Source organism: Thamnophis elegans, chromosome 14 (genome assembly GCF_009769535.1).
Source record: "Thamnophis elegans isolate rThaEle1 chromosome 14, rThaEle1.pri, whole genome shotgun sequence".
Taxonomy (NCBI): Eukaryota; Metazoa; Chordata; class Lepidosauria; order Squamata; family Colubridae; genus Thamnophis; species Thamnophis elegans.
In genome coordinates this window covers 29,714,730-29,740,190 of record NC_045554.1, presented here as the reverse complement: position 1 = coordinate 29,740,190, position 25,461 = coordinate 29,714,730, and the positions used below count along the sequence as shown (strand labels likewise).

General features: G+C 43.0%; 1 protein-coding gene across 2 annotated transcripts; it reads left to right on the top strand.

Annotated features, from left to right (window-relative positions):
* DUS2 (dihydrouridine synthase 2) lies at nt 1-24,738 on the top strand. Of its 2 annotated transcripts, none has more exons than XM_032231312.1 (16): nt 1-69; nt 2,639-2,796; nt 4,344-4,389; nt 4,989-5,080; nt 6,769-6,812; nt 8,835-8,895; nt 13,370-13,417; nt 14,423-14,488; nt 16,453-16,523; nt 16,764-16,850; nt 18,078-18,246; nt 18,873-18,994; nt 19,856-20,002; nt 21,143-21,230; nt 22,871-22,944; nt 24,184-24,738. In XM_032231312.1, the coding sequence occupies exons 2-16, from the start codon at nt 2,671-2,673 to the stop codon at nt 24,413-24,415; spliced, it is 1,473 nt and encodes a 490-aa protein (XP_032087203.1). In that variant the 5' UTR covers nt 1-69; nt 2,639-2,670; the 3' UTR covers nt 24,416-24,738. The 2 variants fall into 2 exon arrangements, with proteins under 2 accessions (XP_032087203.1, XP_032087202.1); XM_032231311.1 differs by having other exon boundaries at nt 25-200.
* The last annotated feature ends 723 nt before the right edge of the window (nt 24,739-25,461 follow it).

Below are 25,461 nucleotides of genomic sequence, written 5' to 3'. Positions count from 1 at the left end.
TCGTATTTCGTCGCCTGGCGCATGTGCGGGAGCGGCAGTTCTGGCCCGAGCGATGGGAACCGGCTTCTGGTGAGTTGAGGTGGGAGCCGCTTCCGGGCCCACCCGTCCCATGCAGGAGGGAAGGGCTCGAGCTCCCCCGGGACAGCTGAGCCCAGTAGAACCCCTGCAACGCTTCCGGCCCAGGGTACTTGTCTGAGATGGTATGTAGGTTTTCCTGCTTGAGGAAGGGGCTGGGCTAGATGACCTCCAAGGTCCCTTCCAGCTTTATTCTATTCTAATTTCTAGTAGGGAAAAACAAGAAGTGGGAGGGTTAAATAATAGGCTCGTTATTTTGAGTTACATATAAAAAGGTGGCATGAAAATATAGTAAACTAGCTGATATCCCGTGGTATTTATTTATCCCAATCCTCTTTCCATGAATGTCACTGCAATTTCTAATGTTGGATTTTTTCCCTTTATCAGAGGGAGCCCCCTTGTGGAGTACTGTGATGCCGTTACCATCATAACTCCACTTCGCTGTACAGTAGAAGCCATTTTAAGGCTGTACGGTAGAAGCCGTTTTAAGGCACAACAGGCTGTATCTTAACAAAACACACACACCAAGGGGTGTTAGGGGTGTCTTACCCCCACAATATTTTTTTCCAGAGAGTACTTGGTTCAAATTGCTCAAGGCATTCCAGAGTTATGCTGTAACACACATACACACACACAAACACATACATATTCAGTGAATAGCATAGGGTCTGAGCAGGGGGTTAGATTAGAAGACCTCCAAGGCCCCTTCCAGTTCTCTTATTCTCTTATTCTTAAATGAGTTTGGATATTGAGAAAAGGGGGATATGATGCCCCCCTTCATCTATCAGAAAATAAGGTACGTGATCAAGACAGATGAAGCGATCTAGGCAATAAAAAAATTTGAAACACGTTTTATAAATTTCATTGCAGTTTCATTGGGAGGTCTTTTAAAAAGAACAACAACAATGGTTGTCTTATATCTCCGTGCCCGGATTGACCTGGCAGTACTATCTAGGATAGTGGATTTGTTTGTAACATCAACCATGAATCAGATTGAAATTTGCAACTCGGTATCTACATGGGGGTAATCCTCAATTTATGACTGCAATTGAACCCTAAATTTCTGTTGCTAAACAAGACAGTTGAGCTTTGCCCCACTTTACGACCTTTCTTGCCATAGTTGTTAAGTGAATCACTGCAGTCGTCAGTAACACAGTTGACTTGTTGCAAAAGGGAATCACATGACCCTCCGACTGTCATAAAGATACACTATTTGCCAAGTGTCTGTGTTTTGATGACATGACCATGGGGATGCTGCGCAGTTGTGTGAAAAGCTGTTATAAGTGACTTTTTTCAGTGTCATTGTAAGTTTGAACAGTCGTTAAACGAATGGTTGTAAATCAACTACTTGTATGAATTCAGCTATTTTATCAGAATCAAATCTTAACTTGGTTAGAGTACATTCTTTTCTATATACTGTATTTTTCAGAGTATAAAACGCTCCGAAGTATAAGAGGCCCCTAGCTTTTGGAGAGGGAAAAAATAGGGGGGGGGGGGAATCTGCTTCGGCCTCCCAGCAATTTGCCTCCTAGCAACAAACACCACAGACAATATACACTGTTTGTGGTGTTACATTTCAGACTATACTTGTACAGATGCTGTTAAAATTGATGTGCTTTCTGGAAGTATAGTTATTCTCTGCTATTTAAAAGAAAATAAAATAGCATTGGGCCTCTTCAGATCAAGCATTTATTTTAAAAAGCTTCTTCATTTTCTTAGGCTGTCTAGAACAATAATAAAGCAGCCTTTAAAAAACAAATCTAATAATTTGAACATTCTATAGGCATTTATAGTTATTGACTTACCTCCTTGCAGCAAACAGTCTGATTAGCCCAAGGAAAAAAAATCTGCCTCTGCCTCCCAGCAATTCGCCTCCATGCATCAAACAGCCTGTTTCACTTTCAGTTTCAGCATGGGCCTCCCGATCATCAGCTGTTTCAGGCTGTATGGATTGCTATAGCCTATTGCAGCCTCTGCAAGCCCCATTTTCCCGTTTGCTGCAAGGAGGTAAATTGCTGGGAGGCAGAGGCCAAAGGGTGGGAACGGTGGGTGGGTAGGGCTACATTCAGTGTATAAGAATCACCCAAATTTTCACCCTCTTTTGGGGGGGAGAAGGTGTGTCTTATACGCCGAAAAATACAGTAGCTGTGATGCGTGCCACAGGTGGCAAGCAGAGCCCTCTCTGGGCATGCCAGCAATCGCCCCAGTCCAGCTCCACTGTGCATGCATGTGTGCCCCCCGCCCAGCCAGCTGGCCTCCCTGGATGTGCAAATGTATGCATGGGGGGAGAGGCACATGCACTAGGGGACATTCGCATTGCATTTTGGGGTTGCGCACATGTGCACTTTGGGCACTCGGCCCCAAAAAGGTTAACCATCACTGCTATAAAGCAACAAATGAATTAAGCTAGGGTTGGGTGCTGTGTCTGTGATGATTGTTATAAGTGCAATAGATGGTTATCTTTATTTATGCAAAGGCTAATTTAATTGGAAAGTTTTAATGCTACTTCAATTCAGTGGGACTCTTTAATTTTTGAACCTGTTTCTCTTCCCCTCCCCCCCAGTTTCCTTTTTTTCAGCTGATTCCAAAGACATCATGCCAATGAACCGCAGAGCCCTCAGTTTCGCGAATAAAACAATACTGGCTCCAATGGTGAGGGTTGGGACCCTGCCGATGAGACTCCTGGCTTTGGATTATGGTGCTGACATTGTATATTGTGAGGTAGGGACATGGCTGTCTTCATCTCTTTGAGATTATTCTCAGGAGAGAATAGAATTGGAATAGAACAGACGGCTTGATTGGCCAAGTGTGATTGGACAAAAAAGGAAATTGTCTCTGATGTATAAGTTTTCAGTGTACATTCAAACAATAAAATAATATAATCATAGAATATCAATAGAGGAAAGTAGTAGAAAAGATGAGAAGGATAAGAGTAATACACCCATACTACATGTGTACATATATACTTAGATATAAGACACTACTCTGATAAATGGGTGTTTAGCAGAGGGGCAAAACCTGTAGTTGTGTCTACTTGTTTTGACAGTTTATAACCAGGATGTGAGGGGTCTGTTTATAGTTTCCCAGCCCTCTTTCTGACCTGTGCAGTACACATAATGTATACCCGTGATGGTGACTATGGCACACGTCCCCGAAGTGGCATGCAGAGCCATGTCACCTGGGCCGCGCGCCGTTGCCCGTTCCTCTTCTGGGTTTCTGGCACGCATGTGGACGCAACAACCAGATGTCCTTCATGTGTGCAGCAGTGCCGGAAACTGGAAGACCTGGCCTTCTGTTTTCCGGTGTGAGCATGCGTGCTGGCCAGCTGATCGTGCGCACATGCACGACAATAACTGGAAGAGTTGGTTGGCGCACATGCGCACGCTGGAAACCCGAAGTTCATTTTCCAGGGTGTGCATGCCCCCTGGGCTGCTCCTCTTCTGGGTTGCGGCCCCAACGAGCACATGAAGTGCACGCTCTCTTTTCACCACTTTTCAGTGCCGAAAAGCTTCCCCATCACTGATGTATACTAATCATTATGTAGCAATTCATAGAGGGAAATACCCTGAACTGAGTTCACAAGTAGATTGCTAGACACCATATTTGAAGTGTTTGGGACTCTGATTGTAAAAGTCTCTTCAGTATTTATATAATTAATTCTGTCTCAGCAAATTGAGCAATTAATAACTGGGAAGAGAACCCACTAGGGAGCTGAAAACTAGTCTTGAAATACCTCAGAAGTGACAAGCCACATTGTTCTTAAGAAAACAGCTGCCTTTCTCCCTTTTCTCTATACTAAAGGAAAAAGGGGGTTGCTTTTTTAAAATTGTTTTTGTTCGTTTGTTTTCTTTTTTTAAAAAAAAGTTTTTTTTTAATTTTAAAACAAACAAAAACATACATTAAAAAATATCATCGGTTACATATCTATTAAGCATGTCGTTTGGTCACAAACATTTGTGCATCACTGCTTTCAATTGCATATAGAATTAGTAGTTATCAGCCCAATATACGTTAGTACATTGATTATCATTGTAAATCATAGATTCAATTTACTCTTTAAAATAAGATAGATGATACCATAAAGATATGTTACTATTGAATAGATTTACAATGATGTAACAGATAGTTAGCATGTATATATATATATATGAATTTAATCTTTAGAATACATGTTTAAAAGGAAGAAATTATAAGAGTAAATTGAATATATGTTTGTTTGTTTTCTGTTGAGGTCAAATTCTTTGGTAACCTTTGCCTTGTTCTTTAAGGAGCTGATTGACATAAAGATGCTTCAGTGCAAAAGAGTTGTAAATGGCAAGTATTGATTTGATATTTGAGTGAAAAATAAAAAAAAACTTCTGTTTTTCCTGACTGGTAGTTCAAGACAGTGATTAATGTTGTTTCTTTTCTTTAGATAAAGTGCTTGTTAAAGAAATTAAAGTAGCTTTGGTGGAACTGAAATGATAATAATTGGTTGGTGCATATTTGCATATGTAGCCCATAAACCTTTCATCAAATGATGGTATTGATAATTAATAATCCCAGCTGTAAACGAAGCTAAACATTTACATAATACTGACCTATTGTTTTTCCCTATGGCTCATCTTATAAATTGCTGGCATGTTTAACTTTATTTATAGGTTATTATATGTATTTTTTTTTGACACATATGTAAAGGATCCTTGCTTTGGAAGTATTCAGAGTTTCTGTAAAAGTGCCCTATCCAGCAAATTCAATAAAATTGCAAACTGAACTTTCAGCATGGATATCATGTTTTAATGTCTGCCTGTAATCAGTAGTGATGATCCAAGAAGTGAAATCTCGAATGGCAATATGGGTGTGTTAATAATTATTTAACAATCTATTAATTAAGTCCTTAATGCAGTTTTTTTTTTCTCTTCTGTGTCTCATAGAAATCCTTGGCACTGTGGACTTTGTTGCCCCCAATGAGAGAGTGGTATTCAGGACATGTGAAAGAGAAAAAGACCATGTTGTCTTTCAAATGGTATGAATCTGATTGATTTACAAAAGCAAAATAAATTGGTAAAGTAAAACAACCGCTATAAAAGTGTCGTAAAATCGAGTTGATCATGTGGGGAAAGGAAGGAAGGAAGGAAGGAAGGAAGGAAGGAAGGAAGGAAGGAAGGAAGGAAGGAAAGAAAGAAAGAAGAAAAAGATGAGACATTGCGAGAGAAGGAAGCTTGCTGATTTGTTTCAAAAGTTTGTTTAGGCTCTTTCATTTGGAAAAAGTGAATCCTATCTAATCAAATAATTTGCACAGTTTTCCAAGAAAGAGAGAGAGAGAGAGAGGAAGAAAGAAAGCAAGAAAGCTATTTCTGTAGGTAATATCTTGTTTCCATGATCTTTCCCCACCTCTCACAGAGTAGAGAGAGTGAGAGAAAGAGTTTTCAAGAGAGTAAGCTATCTGTGTAACATGCCTGTGGCTCCAAGCCACAGGCATGTTACGCTGTGGCATAATTGCATTGCTTTCTATGTATACAAGACAGGAAGCAGGCATTTGAGCCTTTCAAGGAGCAGCGAAGTTGGTAAACAAAAGCTGAAGGTGTGTACTTAAGTAGTGGTTTGAAAAGAGCAGGCAGAGCTGGAGAGTGGAGTGAAGTGTGTCATCAATCTAGAATCATCATGTTCCCACAAATGGTCTTAAGTCCAACCCCTCCTGAATTCCGTTAATCCTTCCTTACCTGGTGTAGTATTGAATTTTATTTGACTGAAATGCTTATGCATGACCTTGAACAATAAATCTTTTTTTATTGAAAATTATTTGGGGAAAAAGGCTTTTACAAATATTTACCTCCCCTCCCCTACCTTCCCCCCCCCGGACTCCCCCAACCTCCCCCCCCCAACCTCCCCCCCCCAACCTCCCCCCCCCCGACTTCCCAGAACAAATACAGGGTATAAATCTTTAACAAAGATGTTCTAAAATAAACTTTAAAAAAAGTTAGTATCATCTTTCATTTGAGCTTTAACTCCTCTTTTGTTACGCTAACTCTAAACAGATTATATCATTCCTTGCTTCTTTAGTCATAAACTATCTGGAATTTCTTAGTCTCGTATTTATTTTGAATATAGTCAATCCATCTTCTCCAGTCCAGTTTATATCATTTGAGTGGTCCTTGAGATATGCTGATATTTTAGCCATCTCTGCTACGTTTGTAACTTTTAATGTCCATTCTTGAATAGTAGGCAAATCTTTCTTCTTCCAGTATTGCGCCACCGACAGTCTTGCTGCTGTTATTAAATACAAAATCAAGTTAGTCTCTATAACAGTACAATCAGTAGTTATACCTAACAGGAATAACTGAGGGGTAAACTTTATCCTTTTTTAAAGAACATTTTGCATAATCCACCATATTTTTATCCAAAATGCTTTAACCTTTAACAATAAATCTTCTTTACTGCCACTTCGCATATGGTCCTGAATCTTTGTGCCTGACAGCAGTCTTGTCACTTTCCAGCCATAAAGTGCAGTTGAGGTCATGTGATTTCCCATTTAACGACTGCTTTGCTTAACAACAGAGCTGTCGGTCCCTATTTAGGGTTTTTAAATGAGGACTACCTATTTTTTTAATGTATATGTGATTACTTTGGGGAGCTCTTGAACTGAAGAATGAGCTAGAATAATCTTTCTAGAAAAGTAATCCTGTATATTTTTCCCCCCTTGCTGTTGTTCAGGGCACAGCTGATGCTGAGAGAGCCTTGGCGGTAGCCAAACTTGTGTATGTATCTTGTCAGAATATATTTACATGCATGCTACTTATGTATTGTACTTCTTTGATGTTATGTTCAAACATTTCTCATCAGCTTCTCTGCTGTATAAGCAAAAGTGAAAACATCCCCAGGGGGGTTAAACCAATTATAACAATGCTAACAAAATGACATCAGCTCCTTCCTCCCTCTAAAACAGGGGTGTCAAACTCAAGGCTAGCGGGACCCAGATCCAGCCTGTGGGATGCTTACATCTGGCCCGTGGGGCTGCCCTGCAAACAGTGAAGGACCGGCCCGCGGTGCCTCTGCCAGAGAAACTGGAGCTTGGGAGGTCCATGCGCAGCCCTCCCAGACAGCGTTTTCAGCCACAACAGCCTCCTGCAGCCCTTTGCCAATGAAAATGGATCTGCGTGAGAGGGCTGCAGGAGGCTGTCACAGCCGAAGATGGAGCTCTGAGCCCACTTTTGCTCACAAAGCACTCGGGCCACAACAGGCGCCTCTGGCATGAGAGATGTCAAGCTGGCCATGCCCAGCCTGCCCCCCCAAGGTCAAACACAACCCTGATGCAGCCCTCAACGAAATTGAGTTTGGCACCCCTGCTCTAAAACCACAAAAATGATAACAAAGATGAAAAGAAAGTTAAAGTGGGATCTAGTATAGACTTAATTTTACTTGGCATTTAGCTTTACCAGTTAAGACTGCCTGGGTTGCCAATTCACTCCACATTTCCATTTGTAGAATGTTTTATTTCTTTTACATTTTGCATATCTCAGGAGTAAAACTTGACAGTTTTAGTTTGGCATAATGTTTAGAGCAGGGATCTCCAGCCCTGGCGAATTTAAGACTTGTGGACTTCAACTCCCATAATTCCTCAGCCAGACCCAAGTCTTAAAGTTGCCAAGATTAGACAATCCTGGTGTAGACGATTGGATTAGAGCTAGAGAATTCCCCTCAGCCATGGGGTGTATTTGGGTCCATTATGCTGTTTAACGTAACAAACCTCACAAAATTGTTGGGTGGCTAAAGTGAGAAGGGAAAACACTTACATTGTCGGCCTTGAGTTCCTGTTGGATAAAAAGATAGCATTGATCTAACTAATAACACCCGCAAATGTATTCTTTCACTAAGGAAATTATGGGTGACTAGAATTGATGATGTAGGGATGCGGTGGCTGAGACGCTGAGCTTGTCGATCAGAAAGGTCAGCAGTTTGGCGGTTCGAATCCCTAGCGTCACATAACGGAGTGAGCTGCCGTTACTTGTCCCAGCTTCTGCCAACGTAGCAGTTCGAAAGCATGTAAAAATGCAAGTAGAAAAATAGGGACCGTCTTTGGTGGGAAGGTAACAGCATTCCGTGTGCCTTTGGTGTTTAGTCATGCTGACCACATGACCACAGAGACTTCTTCGGACAGCGCTGGCTCTTTGGTTTTGAAACAGAGATGGGCACCGCCCTCTAGAGTCGGGAACAACTAGCACATATGTGCGAGGGGAACCTTTACCATTAGGACTGGTGATAGCTTAAAGCTGTTATTTACTTATGCAAAGTATTACTTTCTTGTATTACTTTATTAAATTAATTAGGGAGCAGAACAGTTTAGAAAATGCTTGTCGCTCTTTCTTCAGTAAAACACAGTAAGAGATAACTAACGGTAATTTAAAATGGAGTTGCATTCTCTATGGTGAAGGTGCAATTTATGTATGACTTGTTATTATTCTTATAAAAATCAGTATTTGGAAACTGATTCGGAAATTGCTATTACTACATGAGCCGTATCTGGTTTGGAGAAAGAGAAATTTTGATCCTTCTGGCAATGAACTTGAGATAAGCAACCATGTAAAATTAAGACAATGCAAAATAAAAAAAAACAGCAAATGTTCAAGAATAAATGATGATAGAATAAACAATTGCTTTTCATCTCATTGTTTCGGCCACTTATAAGTCGCTCTGAAAATGAATTGCTTAATAGCGTTTGTTTCTAAATGTTAGAATCTCCTTATGTGTTTGTGACTGTCTTTTTGCCCTTGTCGTTTCAGAGAGGATGATGTTGCTGGCATCGATGTCAACATGGGATGCCCCAAAGAGTATTCCACAAAGGTATGGTTTTTTTTTCTTTTTGAATCATATTTATAGTTGCCTCCAATTTTATGAATGTCTGCATAACTTGGATCATCATTTGAATTACGTCAATTTTCTTATTCATTTAATCGAAGACTCTAAAAGTATGAAATACTTTTTTCTTTCAAGCCTTTGAAAGGACACAAAGACACACACAAACAAACAAATACATTTGTGCTTAACTGAATACATTTGTGCTTAACTGAAAGAATTGCGTGTTGTGACATAGTAGCTAAGTATATTAACAGAAACTTTGTGTCCAAGAACAGGAAAACAATTTGGTTTTTTTTTTAAAAAAAGAATATGTTTGGAATGTTTATTTAATTTGTATGCCGCCCTACTCCCGAGGGACTCTGGGCGGCTAACAACCAAAGGGGGGAAGGGGATACAAATAGGACAAAGACAGACAGAGTAAAAACAATAGCAATCACAACATTTCAAATGGGGCTGGAAATTCATCAGCCCCAGGCCTGCCGGAACAACCAAGTCTTCATGGCTTTGCGGAAAGCCTGGAGGGTGGTGAGGGTCCGGATCTCCACGGGGAGATCGTTCCAGAGGGCTGGAGCAGCCACAGCGAAGGCCCTCCTCCGGGGATTTGCCAGTCGGCACAGGCTGGCGGATGGAATTCGGAGGAGGCCTAATCTGTGGGATCTAATCGGTCGTAGGGAGGTAATTGGCAGGAGGCGGTCTCTCAAGTACCCAGGTCCGATACCATGTAGGGCTTTAAAAGTAACGACTAGCACCTTGAAGCGTGTCCGGAGCCCAATAGGCAGCCAGTGCAGCTTGCGGAGGATAGGTGCACCCACTATCACTCGCGCGGCTGCATTCTGGACAAGCTGAAGTCTCCGAATACTCTTCAAGGGCAGCCCCATGTAGAGCGCGTTACAATAGTCCAGTCTTGAGGTCACAATAGAATGGAGAGTGGAATGAAATGGAATGGAATAATACAATACAATAGCAAAGTTGGGAGGTCTTCTAGTCCAACCCCCTTCCTAGGCAGGAAACCCTATACCGTTCCAGACAAATGGCTATCCAACATCATCTTAAAGATTTCAGTGTTGGGGCATTTACAACTTCTGGAGGCAAGCTGTTCCAGAAAAGAGCCAAGGTGGCGCAGTGGTTAAATGCAGCACTGCAGGCTACTGCTAGATCAGCAGTTCAGCGGTTCAAATCTCACCGGCTCAGGGTTGACTCAGCCTTCCATCCTTCCGAGGTGGGTAAAATGAGGACCCAGATTGTTGGGGGCAATATGCTGACTCTCTGTAAACCGCTTAGAGAGGGCTGAAAGCCCTATGAAGCGGTATATAAGTCTACTGCTATTGCTAAGTCTACTGCTATTGTTCCACTGATTAATTGTTGTAACTGTCAGGAAATTTCTCCTCAGTTCTAAGTTGCTTCTCTCCTTGATTAGTTTCCACCCATTGCTTCTTGTTCTGCCCTCAGGTGCCTTGGAGAATAGTTTGACTCCCTCTTCTTTGAGGCAGCCCCTGAGATATTGGAAGACTGCTATCATGTCTCCCCTAGTCCTTCTTTTCATTAAACTAGACATACCCAGTTCCTGCAACCGTTCTTCATATGTTTTAGTCTCTAGTCTCCTAATCATCTTTGTTGCTCTTCTCTGCACTCTTTCTTGAGTCTCCACATTTTTCTACATCGTGGCGACCAAAACTGAATGCAGTATTCCAAGTGTGGCTTTACCAAGGCATTATAAAGTGGTATCGACACTTCATGTGATCTTGATTCTATCCCTCTGTTTATGTAGCCTAGAACTGTGTTGGTTTTTTTTGGCAGCTGCTGCACACGGCTGGCTCCTATTTAAATGGTTGTCCACTAGGACTCCAAGATCCCTCTCACAGTTACTACTATTGAATGAAATAATAGAATAGAATAGAATAGAATAGAATTCTTTATTGGCCAAGTGTGATTGGACACACAAGGAATTTGTCTTTGGTGCTTAAGCTCTCAGTGTACACAAGGAGAATAAAATACATTCATCAAGAATAAAAAGATACAACACTTAATGATACTCATAGGTTATTAATAAGCTATCAAATCCTATTAGGAAACAATAAAAACAATATAATTGAAAGATACAAGCAACATGGTTATAGTAATAAGGTGGAAGAGTTAGATACTAGTGAGGAAGCAAAGAATGATAGCAATACAGTCTTAGTAAATTATTTGACAATGTTGTGGGAATTACCGTATTTTCACCCATATAACCCGCCCACGCAAATAACCCGCCCACGCATATAACCCGCGGGTTTTCCGGATCGTGTAAAATATCTTCCGTATACCCCGCCCACGCATATAACCCGCCCACGCATATAACCCGCGACGAGTAAGAGAGAAGGGAAACAGCTGAGATGGGGGGGGGGGAAGAAACGGAGAAACAAGCCTGCGCAAGCTGGGGAAGAGGAAAGGAACGGAGGAGAAGGAAACAGCTGAGATCGGGGTGGGGGAAGAAACGGAGAAACAAGCCTGCGCAAGCTGGGGAAGAGGAAAGGAACGGAGGAGAAGGAAACAGCTGAGATCGGGGTGGGGGAAGAAACGGAGAAACAAGCCTGCGCAAGCTGGGGAAGAGGAAAGGAACGGAGGAGAAGGAAACAGCTGAGATCGGGGTGGGGGAAGAAACGGAGAAAACAAGCCTGCGCAAGCTGGGGAAGAGGAAAGGAACGGAGGAGAAGGAAACAGCTGAGATCGGGGTGGGGGAAGAAACGGAGAAACAAGCCTGCGCAAGCTGGGGAAGAGGAAAGGAACGGAGGAGAAGGAAACAGCTGAGATCGGGGTGGGGGAAGAAACGGAGAAACAAGCCTGCGCAAGCTGGGGAAGAGGAAAGGAACGGAGGAGAAGGAAACAGCTGAGATCGGGGTGGGGGAAGAAACGGAGAAACAAGCCTGCGCAAGCTGGGGAAGAGGAAAGGAACGGAGGAGAAGGAAACAGCTGAGATCGGGGTGGGGGAAGAAACGGAGAAACAAGCCTGCGCAAGCTGGGGAAGAGGAAAGGAACGGAGGAGAAGGAAACAGCTGAGATCGGGGTGGGGGAAGAAATGGAGAAACAAGCCTGTGCAAGCCTCCGATCGTGTAAAATATCTTCCGTATACCCCGCCCACGCATATAACCCGCAGGGGGCGCTGTGCATGTAAAAACCGCATATAACCCGCGGGTTATATGGGTGAAAATACGGTAGTTGTTAAGCAGAGTGATGGCATTCGGGGAAAAACTGTCCTTATGTCTAGTTGTTCTAAGAATGACCTATGAATAAGTTTGCTTGCTGGTTTTTCTCTCAGGAAATCAGAATCCCAATCAGAGTTTTTTGTGTTTCAATTGTGTCATATTAAGGAAGTGACGTCAGTATTTCTTGATTGAACCTAACATTAGACCAAGATTGGGTGAAGCCATCCTGTTATATTTGGCTGATTTAACAGTGCAGGCCACTTCCTTGTTTTGGCCAGTTGCATTCAAATCAAGCTTCCCTTTTTGCTTACTAAAGATGTGAATTTCTAGCTTACTCCAGAAAAAATGTGTCTGCTGTTCTGTTGATTTCCTGATTCACTTCAGAGTTATTGAGAAGTTACGAACCATCTCTTAAACTATATGGTTTTTCCTTGAAGACCTTTTGCTTCTCATCCAAGAACCTTCTTGGATGAGAAGCGAAACGTCTTCAAAAGAAAAAACAAGGAAGTCCAGTTGCCTCCTGAAAAAAGCACCTTTGGGACAACCATGTCCTGGATGACCGAGAATCTCCATAGACTTTTAGCTATACAATTTTGGGATGAACACCCTTTGAATGGTGTGGGAGTAGGAATGGATTTCAAGAGGGAAAAAAATTGCAGACTACAGGAACCATTTGCACCACTCAGGTGACCCTGAAGACAGCGGAAAATCTCCAAGTGGCTTCAATGACCCTCTAAAAGGATGCAAATGACCAGCTGTCTGAAAGGAGTATATATCCTTCGATTTCCCTTTATCCTGTCAGAGCTGAAGAAGCTTCTTGGGTGAGAAGCTAAATGTCTTCAAAAGGGGGGGAAAAAACAAAGTTTAGTTGCCTCCTGAAAAAAGCACCTTTGGGACAACCTGGATGACTGAGAATCTCTACAGACTCTCTCTAGTACTACTTCCCATTCATTTCCTTGTATTTTCAAATTAATGCATGATCTGGTAGCCTGATCGGTGTAGGAAAGCAGTGGGAGGGCTTCCTGTGTGATTCTAAACTTTCCACCAGACAAAGAAAATAAAGTTAATAGACTAATGTAAAATGTATCAATAATTTTTTTAAAGCAGCACAACTTCGGGTGGTTTGTATTTTACTCCTGTGAAGAAGCAGTTCACACTTTGTACTGAATCCTAACAAATAGTTGTAAGTCGAGGACTACCCGTAGAACCCCCTTGAGATAATTTGGGCTGATGAGATGACAAACAAAGGTCTTTTTGTGTGTGTATGTTTTCCCCAGGGAGGAATGGGAGCAGCACTCTTGTCTGATCCGGACAGAATAGAATCGGTGAGTATGCAGAGTGCCACGTTTTATCGTTTGCTGTGGTTGTTTATAAAAATAAAAGCAGGCGGAGGTTGGGGGGACTGAAGGGGGCTGCAAAAGGTAGCAGAGCATGAGAATGTTGACTGGAGTCATGTCAAAAGTGTACAGGTGTCACAACTAACTTTTTTTCTCTAGCTGAGAGCCCTGTCTCTTTTTTTTCTCCTTTCTTCATTTCCCTTCTCTCTCCTACCTTCCCCCTGGGTTTATGACAACTCAGTCTAGAACAATTCACCACAGCCAACTTGCTACAGCCAACTTGCTGTGCCCAACACGACCCAGGACAACTCGCCATGGCCAATTCACCACTGTCAACCTCCAACTAATGGACCCAATAAAAGCAGGCATACTCAGGAACTTTAAAAGCAAAACTTTATTGAGTCCATCCCTTTGGCACTTGAAGAAAGCAAAACCAAATCTAAATTTTCTCGTGCAGCCTTGCATAGTTAAAGATGAGTTTCATCCCCTCCTCCCATCCATGGCCCAATTGGGAATCAGCCTTTTGTTTTGATAACAGTCCACATCTTGGCAGACACCTACAGAAGTGTCCTTGGCTCTCATGGTTGAAGATTGTAGCCTCCATATTCCATTTTTGCTCGTTCCCGCCCCCCCCAGCCCCCAGGAGCACTTTGCAGGCCTTCCAAACCCTCTGTGTGTCCATTTTTATGAAGGGGACAGGGTTTCAGGAGGCACTGTATTCAGTGTATCACAAAAAATGAGGCATGCAGAGGGTTTGGGAGGTCTTCAGAGTGCAAAAACTTTTTAAAAAAATTTACCTCTTCAAAATCTTGGTGCGTCTTATACTCCGGTGCATCTTATAGTCCGAAGAATATGGTATTTGGTTGAGAACGTGTGGAGAGGATGACATTTCCTAACGAGGAAATAATATTTTGCAGGATTCACCTAAGTTTTCCAAGCAGTCATTCTGCATCTCTGGTTCTTAAAAGACTCCTCTTATTTCCTGTTCTTTAGATTCTGACTACGCTCGTCAATGGAGTTTCTAAGCCAGTCACTTGCAAAATCCGAATTTTGTCATCGGTAAGAATATATTACGATATTTCAGATATAGCATGTCTAAGAAAAAAAAACCTGATCCAGTGTTTTGATGCAAAAATACAGTTTTTGCTTTGTTTGTTAGCAACAATTGCATTGAGTGAAAATGTGAACCAATAAGGGAAATAACAGTAACCACACCTAATTTTGACTCTGGATCTTTCAACTATTGGCGTGAGAAATAGCCCCAACATGTAGACGACGTAGCCTTTGAGACACCAAAAACAATATTCGCTGCTGCTTATATTGCCTAAGCTGCGAATAAGACCCATTCCATTGAGAATTGACCTAATATTTCTGAGCAGACATGTCTAGGATGGCTCTTTTAAAACTCGGATAAGAGCCCAGATCAGATGTGGCCCCAACTGGTGCAGGATCCTTTATCGGAGTTCAGGAGATACTGGGATTAGCCTTTGTGAACTCTGTGCATTGAATTGCATGCTTTAGAAGAGCAAAGACATCATTCTGTACCAACACAATTTGTTCAACCCAATTTGCTGGGGGAAAGGCACAGGTTCCAAAGGCACACTGGATTCAAACTCACCACCCACATTTGGGTGGGTGGGTTTCCACCCTGATAAAGATTCAGGAAGCTGATGTTGGGAAATTTGACACTTAGGCTGGAGGGAGGAGTCAAGCAAGGACCTATCTTGGAATGGTTGCACAGCCGTAAACCTCATAACCATGGCTGCCCCCCAAATATATGAAGCCTTGTTGAGCCTTTTCCAGGAAAGGGGAAACAATCTGATGAGATTCTTGTGAGATAGGTAACAAATAATAAAATTACTACTTGATTGTTCCAATTGCTTACACCGTGACAGCTATCAAATAAACAGCAGCTAGATGCTGTTACCTGCTTCCTCACCAGGTCAGAATAGGATGGTTAGGGCTTTCTGATTTTCTTCATAACACACAGGGACATACGATTTCAAAACTAGAAATTGGTTTGCTGTAATTCTTGTAATCCCATCCCAATAAATCTCACTAAGGACTTGTACTTGGAAATCATTTGGGGCTTAATGCGGCTGCAAAGTGCCTGCAAAGAACCTGGCGCATGTTGTAATGAGTTGGGCAAGTCCAACTCATTACAACATGCGCCACTATCCCAAATCCAACGCAGCTTTTTGCTCCCCCCACCCGCCCCTCCAAAGGTGCATGTCGTATTTTTTGGCGTATAAGACACAGCAAGACGCAAATATTTTTTAAAAAGTTTTGTGCTCTGCAGACCTCCCCAAAACAGTCCATTTTTTGTCCAACAAAAGGGCATGCATAGCCTTTAGGAGGCTTGTAGAGTGCTCCTGGGGGAGTGAGGCCCTCAAAAATGAGCAAAAAATGCCCCGTTTTTGTCAAAAAAGGGCATGCATAGCCTTTAGGAGGCTTATAGAGTACTCCTCGGGGGCCATTTTTCGCTCATTTTTGTCCTCCCCTGTCTCCAGGAGCCCTCTGGAAGCCTCCTAAAGGCTATGCATGGCCATTTTTGCAAAAGGGGGCGGGGTTTCAGGAGGCCAAAAATGCTGTATTCAGTGTATATGACGCACCCAGATTTTCACCCTCTTTTTTGAGGGAAAAAGGTGTGTCTTATACTCCCAAAAATACAGTACTTATTATGTGGAACCTCATCCGCATTTAGCTTCAGAAAAGTTAAGTAGCAAACCTTGGGTGAATGTTGGCTGCCCCCCACACACACCCCAGACGTGAAATTCAGCAGGTTCTGACAGGTTCTGGAGAAACGGTAGCGGAAATTTTGAGTAGTTCAGAGAACCGGCAAATACCACCTCTAGCTGGCCGCAGAGTGGGGTGGGAATGGGGATTTTACAGTATCCTTCCCCTGGAGTGGGGAGGGAATTGCGATTTTGCAGTATCCTCCTCCTGCCGTGCCCACCAAGCCACGCCCACAGAACTGGTAGTAAAAAAATTTGAATTTCACTACTGCCTCGCACCATTTTCAGGAAGAAGAAACACTAAGGTTGGTGAAGAGGATAGAGCAGGCTGGAGTTACTGCAATTGCCGTTCATGGAAGGTAAAGTAATTCTCTATCTGAAAAGGAAAAAAAAATTCTCATGAGTCCTACACCATAAAACTCTTTGAACTGCAATTGGTAGAACAGGCTCTACTGCAAAAAAACAAAAAAACCCGGTGGCGCAGTGGTTAAAATGCAGTATTGCAGGCTAACTCTGCCCACTGCCAGGAGTTCAATTCTCTAGCAGCTCCAGGTTGACTCAGCCTTCTTGCTAATCCCTGGATCTTTTCCTTTTTGAAGGAAGAAAGAAGAGAGGCCTCAGCACCCTGTCCACTGCGAGGTCATCCAAGCCATCTCCAAGGCAGTTTCTATCCCAGTCATAGCCAAGTAAGTGGAACGAATTCGCTCTGAGGCAGGAGGGTTCCATCTTGGTGCAAGCAAGCTGCATAGATTGACAAAGTGCACTGTGAACATGAATGTTGCTTCCTCTGCAGTTAAGCAGAGCTTCAGGCATCCTTGGGTAGTCCTTGAAGGAGGACCACAACGGACTCCCAGTTTTTCCATTGTTAAGTGAGACATTGGTTACAAGAGTTTTGCCCCATTTTATGAGCTTTCTTGCCACAGTCATTAAGTGAATCGCTGCAGTGAAAATACTGCTGTACTTTCAAATGGTCACTAAATGAACATTTGTAAGTCAAGGACTACCTGTCCTTAAAGTTCAAACTGCATTCGACAGAGTATCTACTGCATGTAGGGGTAGTCCTCAACTTATGACCACAATGGAGCCCCAAATACAATACAATACAATAGCAGAGTTGGAAGGGACCTTGGAGGTCTTCTAGTCCAACCCCCTGCCCAGGCAGGAAACCCTATGCCATTTCAGACAAATGGCTATCCAACATCTTCTTAAAGACTTCCAGTCTTGGGGCATTCACAACTTCTGGAGGCAAGCTGTTCCACTGATTCATTGTTCTAACTGTCAGGAAATTTCTCCTCAGTTCTAAGTTGCTTCTCTCCTTGATTACTTTCCACCCATTGCTTCTTGTTCTGCCCTCAGGTGCCTTGGAGAATAGTTTGACTCCCTCTTCTTTGAGGCAGCCCCTGAGATATTGGAACACTGCTATCATGTCTCCCCTAGTCCTTCTTTTCATTAAACTAGACATACCCAGTTCCTGCAACCATTGCTCACTTATGTTGCTAAGTGAGAAATTGGAAAGCCTATGCTCATAGTCCTCAGTGTGGTGCTTCTGCTGAGCTCCTTCTTGGTCAGATCCAATTTGAACTGAGCTGTTTTGCCAGTTCTTTCTTATGGTGGCTGCTTAGCAACTGCTTCCTGTTGGGGCCCTAAGGAGCCCGGACGGGGAGGCGAGCAGTGGCTGGGAGGGGAGGGACAAGTAGTCGCATGACTGCCTAGCCACACCCACCCAGCCAGTCATTAGGCAGATCATATTAGTGGTCCGCGGGATTGAAAATTTTGAATTTAGAGGTCCGAAAGGTTGGTGACCCCCAATGTGGATAATGGAGACTCTTCATAGACACAGCATCCAACCTGCCCTTTGCATCCTGTTCGTGCGCCGCTTGCTGCTAACGCTAATCGTCATTGTCTGATTTCAGCGGAGGATCTCATGATTTCGTCAAAGCATATTCTGACCTTCAGATCTTCCGGGAGGCAACCGCGGCATCTTCCGTGATGGTGGCCCGGGCCGCCATGTGGAACCCCTCGATCTTCAGGAAGGAAGGACCTTTGCCCCTGAAGGATGTCATGCAGGAATATATCAAATACGTATGCATTCTTATTTTTTTTAAGTTTTTTTAATTTTTTTTACAAATGTACCAAATCCACATGTGAACAGTGGTACCTGGGTATTGTTTATAAAAAATCAGAGACCAAATTTGAACTACCATATTTTTCAGAGTACAAGATGCAACTCCCCCCCCCCAAAAGCATGAAAATGTTGGTGCATCTTATACACCAAAAAGAGCCATTTTTGGCCTCCCAAAGCCCTGCGCCGGCATCCCATTTTGGTGAAAAACAGGCCTTTTTTTTGCAAAAACGGAGGTGCTTTTGCTTTCCCCCAGCCTCCAGCAGCACTCTGCCGGCTTCAGCAGGGCTGGGGGAAGGGAAGGCAAAAATGCCTCTGTTTTTGCAAAAAAAGGCCCATTTTCTGCCTATGTTTCAAAAAAACGGGAGCGTTTTTGCCTTCCCCCCAGCCCTGCTGAAGCCTGCCGAGTGCTGCTGGGGGCTGGGAGGACAAAAACTTTTTTTTCTTACTTACCTCTTCGAAATCTTGGTGCGTCTTATACACCGGTGCATCCTATATTCTGAAAAATATGGTATTTGAACTTTCTTATTCTAAAACTTGTCTTTCTCCTTTGTTAAAGGGTTGTTACTCATCTTGTTTTCTTTAGGCAGTGAGATACGATAATCATTATACCAATACTAAGTATTGCTTGTGCCAGATGTTAAGGGAGCAATTAGAAAATGCACAAGGAAAGAAGTTGCACGCTGCACAGTCTTTACAGGAAATCTGGTAAGGGCCTTTTCATGTTTTTTATTTTAATTAAAGTGTCCCTAGATGAAGCCAACAGGGTAAAATACAAGCATGCAAATGTGTTAAAATATTCGTTAAAAGTTTTTAATACAAAAAACTGGCACTTTGGTTTGCATCTTATTTTAAAGCATGCTAACTGCCATTGCTGGAAGAAAATCTTCTATTGTTCTATTAAAGTAATTCTAGTCTTCATATCACTTCATGCCACAGTTGTTAAGTGAATCCTTTAAGACGATAATAGCACTAGCAACAGCACTTAGACTTACATACCACTTCACAGTGCTGTACAACCCTCTCTAAGCGGTTTACAGAGCCAGACTATTTGCCCCCAACAATCTGGGTCCTCAGTTGACCCACCTCGGAAGGGTGGAAGGCTGAGTCAACCTTTGGCCTGGTGAGATTCGAACTGCCAAATTGCAGACAGCCAGGAGGCAGCAGAAGTAGCCTGCAGTATTGAATTCCAATCACTGTACCACCTCGGCTCTTACTAAATTAGTAACCCAGTTGTTAATCTGGCTTCCCCATTGACTGCTAGTCAGAAGATCGCAAAACATATCACGTGACTCTGGGACACTGCAACCATCCTAAAAGCATCTGAATTTTGCACATGTGACCATGGGGATGCTGCAATAGTCATAAGTGTGAAAAAATGAGCATAAGTCACATGTTTCAGTGTGTAACTTTAAACGGTCACTGAATGAACTGTTTGTTAGTCAAGGACTACCTGTATGTTTGTGAATGTGTAAGTATATGTTTGTTGATAAGCGCACATATAAATATATTTTCATTTTCAAAATCTGAGAACATTTTCTAGAATTAATTTGATTTTTTTTTAACCAGTGAAGTTTTCGAGATGAGTAGTTTCTTCCAAGAAGCATCTGATTTGCTAGAGAAGAAAAAAGTTTTGCTACAAGTCAAGAGCCCAAATAATAATGATGATCACAATGAAGACACAGGTGTCATCAAAATGGCAGTTAAGTTTGATAAGTAAGTGAAATAATTAGCATCCTCTGTTTCTTTGAAAGACTAAACATTGAGATAGCTTCTGGGTTACGCTAAGCCAGAGGCTATTTAATATTGGTTTGATAAGGCACAGTTGCCTGTGTTCAAGCATTACATTAAGCCACAATTTTAATTGCACTTTGCAATTAAATTGATTTTCTACAGTTTTTCAAGAACTCATTAAACTGGTTCACACATGTTCCTTGGCTGTTTACTTTGTCTTTCTCATGTTTATATTCTGGTGCTGTTCTAACTTTGAAGAGTCCCTAAACAGAGAGTTGTAAGTCGAGGACGGTGGTGGTTCCAGACGGTACGCCCTGGTACCGGTGCCTGTCGAAAGCAGCAGCCACTGTACCAGAATGGTGCTTTGGAGGGCCTGCCCACCCACCCTCGTTCCTTACCTGTATTTGAAGGAAACGGGCCATTTGCACATGCAGGCGCAGCATACGGTGCCTGCGCAACACTCCACCGAGCAGCTGGAGCTTTGCAGGCAGCGGGTGTGCCCATGTTGGACACCCGACCCCATTGCAGCGTACCGGTTGCGATGGCATCCGGAACCCATCGAGGACTACCATATTCTAAAGCAATAGCAGTAATAGCAATAGCAGTTAGACTTATATACCGCTTCATAGGGCTTTCAGCCCTCTCTAAGCGGTTTACAGAGTCAGCATATCGCCCCCAACAACAATCTGGGTCCTCATTTTACCCACCTCGGAAGGATGGAAGGCTGAGTCAACCTTGAGCCGGTGAGATTTGAACAGCCGAACTGCAGAACTGCAGTCAGCTGAAGTAGCTTGCAGTGCTGCATTTAACCACTGCACCACCTTGTTCCTGAAAATCCGCATCTCCTCGCTTCAACTCTCTTCACCTCTCAAAAGAGCAGGACTAGCAGCAACTTCTTTTCCTATCCACTAGTACAATGTTTTCTGAACTTGGCAACTTTCAAAATGTGTGGACTTCAACTCCCAGAGTTCCCCGGCCAGCGTGCTGTCTTGAGAATGCTGGGAGTTCTCTTAAGATGGCCAAATTTGAAAAACAAATTTGGTGTAACAGATTGGGCTGTTAAAGATGATTGCAGCCCCTGGCGTACAATGTGTTTCCTTTTCTTTTCTTTTTCCTCTTCAGACGAGAGTATCCCCCACAAATTACCCCCAAAATGTACCTTCTGGAATGGTGCCGGAAAGAGAAGCTGCCTCAACCTGCTTATGAAACAGTAAGATACCATAGGACGAAATTTGTTTGTTTTAAACCATACCTCCCCAAAGGGAATCATCTTTTTTTATACAGTATATATAATTTTATTTATGATTTTTTCTTTAACATCCATAAGTGCTTCATGAACAATCGATATACTTTACATACAATTCTAATAAAGACATTACCATTTAAATATGCATAATCATAATTTTGCACCTAACATTTGTGTCTACATAGTAATTATATGTTCTATTATATTTCAGTATATATAATACTCTTCCTAATTTCTACTTTCTGCTTCTTTTTGGTAACACTTAATAAAATAACCACCATGTTAAAAAAAATATTCTATATCTATCCATCCTCTCTCGCCCTTTTTAGAATTTCAACTCTTATTAACTTTTTGGTGAATCTTTCATGCTTCCTCTGGCATCTTGTAACTCCTTTTATCCTGTTTATTTCATCTAAATATTTCCTCTGCCACAGCATCTATCTCTTCCTGTTGAATCTGTAGAGCCCCCATCCACAGTCCCCCCATCATTCAAAGGGAATCTCCTTATGCTGGTCTATGAGCACAATAAAAATTAGATTGGAATAGGGGACCTTGTCCTCTTAAAACTTTAGCTCACATAACAAGTTGGAGGTCTGTGCAAATATTGATTAACATATTTTTAGGACTATAGGAAGCACCTGTGTATAATATGCACCAAGATTTCAAAAAGATAATAAGAAAAAAAAAAGTTTTTTCCTCCCTGGCCCTAGGAGCACTCTGTAGGCTTCAGCAGGGCTGGGGAAAGGCAAAAACACTCTCGTTTTTGCGAAAAACAGGCAGAAAATGGGCCATTTTTCACAAAATCAGAGGCAATTTTACCTTCCCCCAGCCCTGCTGAAGCCTGCAGAGTGCTTCTGGGGACGGGGGGAAGGCAAAAACGCCTTGATTTCTGCAAAAAACAGCCCCTTTTTCACCAAAATGGGATGCGGGGGCAGGGCTTCAGGAGGCCAAAAATGGCTCTTTCGGTATATAAGATGCACCAACATTTCCATGCTCTTTTTTGGGGGTGTGTGCGTCTTATACTCCAAAAAAATACGGTATGTGTTTTATTTTTAAACATTTATTAACATTCCTTTTTTCTTGCAATTCGTCCCAGAGGAATGCACATTCATCTTTTAAGTAAAGATTAAAGGAATACAAAAATTAAAACTCACTTTGCAAACTTTAATGACCTGCATAAAAATCAACTTTAGTGTTATCACTGCTGTGTGCAAATTATACTTTCTACAAGATCTATTCTTTATGTGTCGGGGGGGGGGTTGACCCGGTCTGCTTGCACACTAGGCCCAAGCGTCTTGAACCACAAACTGTCCTTCGAAATTCTCCAGCTTTTCAACCAGCCCTTAGCTCTGTCCGCTGGAGGAGCAGCTGTTCAGGAAAACCAAAGAACCCAAAGCCCCTTTTGAATGCGGTGGGTCAGCTGCCTTAAGCTTCCGGATCCTAGCTTTTAACGGCGGCTGGTTGCTCCCGGCCTCGAACGGAAATGCCGCAGCTGTTGGGGATTTGATAGCTTCGCCAACTTTTCATTCCAAGGCCCATTGAATGGTGGATCGCTTGCGTTGACTTCAAATCCAACACGCCTTTCGTTTCTCACCTTGCTTTAGATCGAAAGACCGCAGGATCGACTGTTCTGTTCCGTTGTGACAGTTGCTGGGCAAAAATACAGCTCAACATTATGGTAAGCAGCCTTTGGGGAAGTAGTGTTGTTGTTGTTGTTTTTTACAAGGAGATGATTTGCTAGAGAGAGTGAAGTTGTTCATGACAACGCGGAAGAGAGTAATGATAATGCTACAGAATAGCAATAGCCCTTAGACTTATATACCGCTTCACAGTGCTTTTACAGCCCTCTCTAAGCGGTTTACGGAGTCAGCCTCTTGCCCCCAACAATCTGCGTCCTCGTTTTACCCACCTCGGAAGGATGGAAGGCTGAGTCAACCTTGAGTCTGGTGAGATTTGAACTGCCAAATTGCAGGCAGTCAGCAAAAGTAGACTGTAGTACTGCACTCTAACCACTGCGCCACCGCAGCAGGTCATAAAATGGGAGCAAAACTCACTTAAATGTCTCCCTTAACATAGATTTTGGGCTCCATTGTGGTTGTAAGTCGGGGACTACCCATATGCAGGAGATACTCTGCCTAATATAGAGTTTGAGCTTTATGTGTTGTGGCCCGACTCAAGACAATGGGGAGGTTGGAGTGGAACGTGGGCCAGTCCTGGAGTCTGGGGAAGGCTCTGATGAGGGCTCTGCGTCGGAGGCAGAGATGGGGCCAGGGCTGTCCCAACAGTTATCAGCTGCCTTCGGAGTCGGACATCAGTGGGGCAGAAGAACAGCTGGAGCCTGTTTCCGATGTGTGCATGCGCAAAGCTGCCAGGAGAAATGAACAGTTCAGGAACAAGGGCCGACTCGGGAGCAAAGGCACAGGTGGACGGCCCTTTCCAGAGGGAATAAAGAAGAGTGAAAGGGGAGTGGAGTTTGCAGGAGACAATTCGTTCGCTTAATTAGTGTGAAGGTTTGTTCGTGACTCTTAGAGACTCCTTGACAACGTTTGGAAGATATCAGTCTGGCAGCTCTCCAAGCCTGATAAGGTCTGTGGTTGTAAATTCACCCTTGAAAGACTGTTTGCCGGAACTTTGCTGGATGTGAATGAGAGGAATTCACGTTAGCTTAATAGAAAGGGATTTTGTCGGGACAAGGAGTCGGCTTCGTGATTTTGTGAAGGCTCGGTCAGAACATTATGTATACAGGTAGTCCTTGACTTACAACTGTTCATTTAGCGACCGTTTGAAGGTGCAACAGCACTGAAGGAAGTGACGTCCATTCAGTCCTCACATTTACAACTCTTGCAGCGTTCCCTTGGTTACAAGATCAAAATTCAGACTCCTAAGCAACCATATTCCCATCTTCTTCTTTTTCCAGGGAAAAATCCAAGAAACTAGCAGAGCAAGCGGCAGCTATCGCCTGTTTAAGAACTCTGGGCCTCCCCGAAGGCAAACACCACGAGAACGCCAATCACGCCTTGCTTAACAAGCGCAAGAGGCAAGACCGGAAACTTTCGGACTGTAATGAAGACAGAGAAAGCTTTGTGGTTGACGCCGTTTGCAAAAAAACTCATTTTCTTCCCAAAGAATCCCTTTGCCACAGTTCCTAATCACCCCACTACCCTCCCTGGCATTTTACAACTATGCAGCTCTCCGGTTTGGTCCAAATTCTCTGCCCTTTATTTTTCTTGGAGGCCATCAGATGGAACAGCTAAATTTGAATTTTGATCCATATACCTTGAGATAGGCAGGGAATCTCATACCGTTTTTTGTTTTTTTTGCACTTTTAATTGGGGCAATTAATCCTCTTGCGCCAGGGGCCCCACCCTTTTCCATCTCCAGGAGTCACAGAGCAGGCATTCCTCAAATTCATTATTTCAGTTGTCGCCCTCTCGACAGATCATTAAACCTTGCAAGATATCGGCTCTCTTCACTCAAGCCTCTAGTGTCCTTCTGCCAAAATCTCACAACCTACATGATGCTTCAAGATCGTTTAAAATTTAATTGTGGCTGCTTTCACACACTGCAGGACTGGGTAGTGGTGTGTGTGTGTGAGTGTGAGTCACCATCACGGTGCCTGCAAATGCCACACTGCTGACTTTGTCTCGAGCAAGGGGCAGAGGTGGTATTCAGCAGGTTCTGACCAGTTCTGGAGAAACGGTAGCGGAAATTTTGAATAGTTCGGAGAACTGGTAAATACTACCTCTGGCTGGCCCCGCCCCCATCTATTCTCTGCCTCCCGAGTCCCAGCTGATCGGGAGGGAATGGGGATTTTACAATATCCTTCCCCTGCCATGCCCACCAAGCCATGCCACACCCACTAAGCCACGCCCACAGAATAGATAGTAAAAAAATTTGAATCCCACCACTGGCCAGGGTGTGTGCAATCTTGGCAACTTTGAGACTTGGGGACTTCTGGCTGACTGGGGAACTCTGAGAGTTGAAAATCGAGAATGGAAGATGGAATTCTGAACCGTTCGGATTGGAACTTATCTCAGAATTTAATACTTCATTTGCAGCTCATTCTTTTCTAGGGGAAGAACAGCAAATAAAACGTGCAGCTGGTTTAATGTCAATTCCCCTAATTCAAAAATAATAATAATATTACAATACATTTTTGTCTCCAAAGTTAAATTACAAAATAGTGGGGATGGAA

Bases quoted from the DNA above. Each gene is read 5' to 3' on its own strand.
- DUS2 (XM_032231312.1), top strand. From the start codon at position 2,671: ATGCCAATGAACCGCAGAGCCCTCAGTTTCGCGAATAAAACAATACTG. The intron at 4,390-4,988 runs GCAAGTATTGAT...TGTGTCTCATAG, and splicing joins GTGCAAAAGAGTTGTAAATG to AAATCCTTGGCACTGTGGAC. The intron at 14,489-16,452 runs GTAAGAATATAT...CACCATTTTCAG, and splicing joins AAATCCGAATTTTGTCATCG to GAAGAAGAAACACTAAGGTT.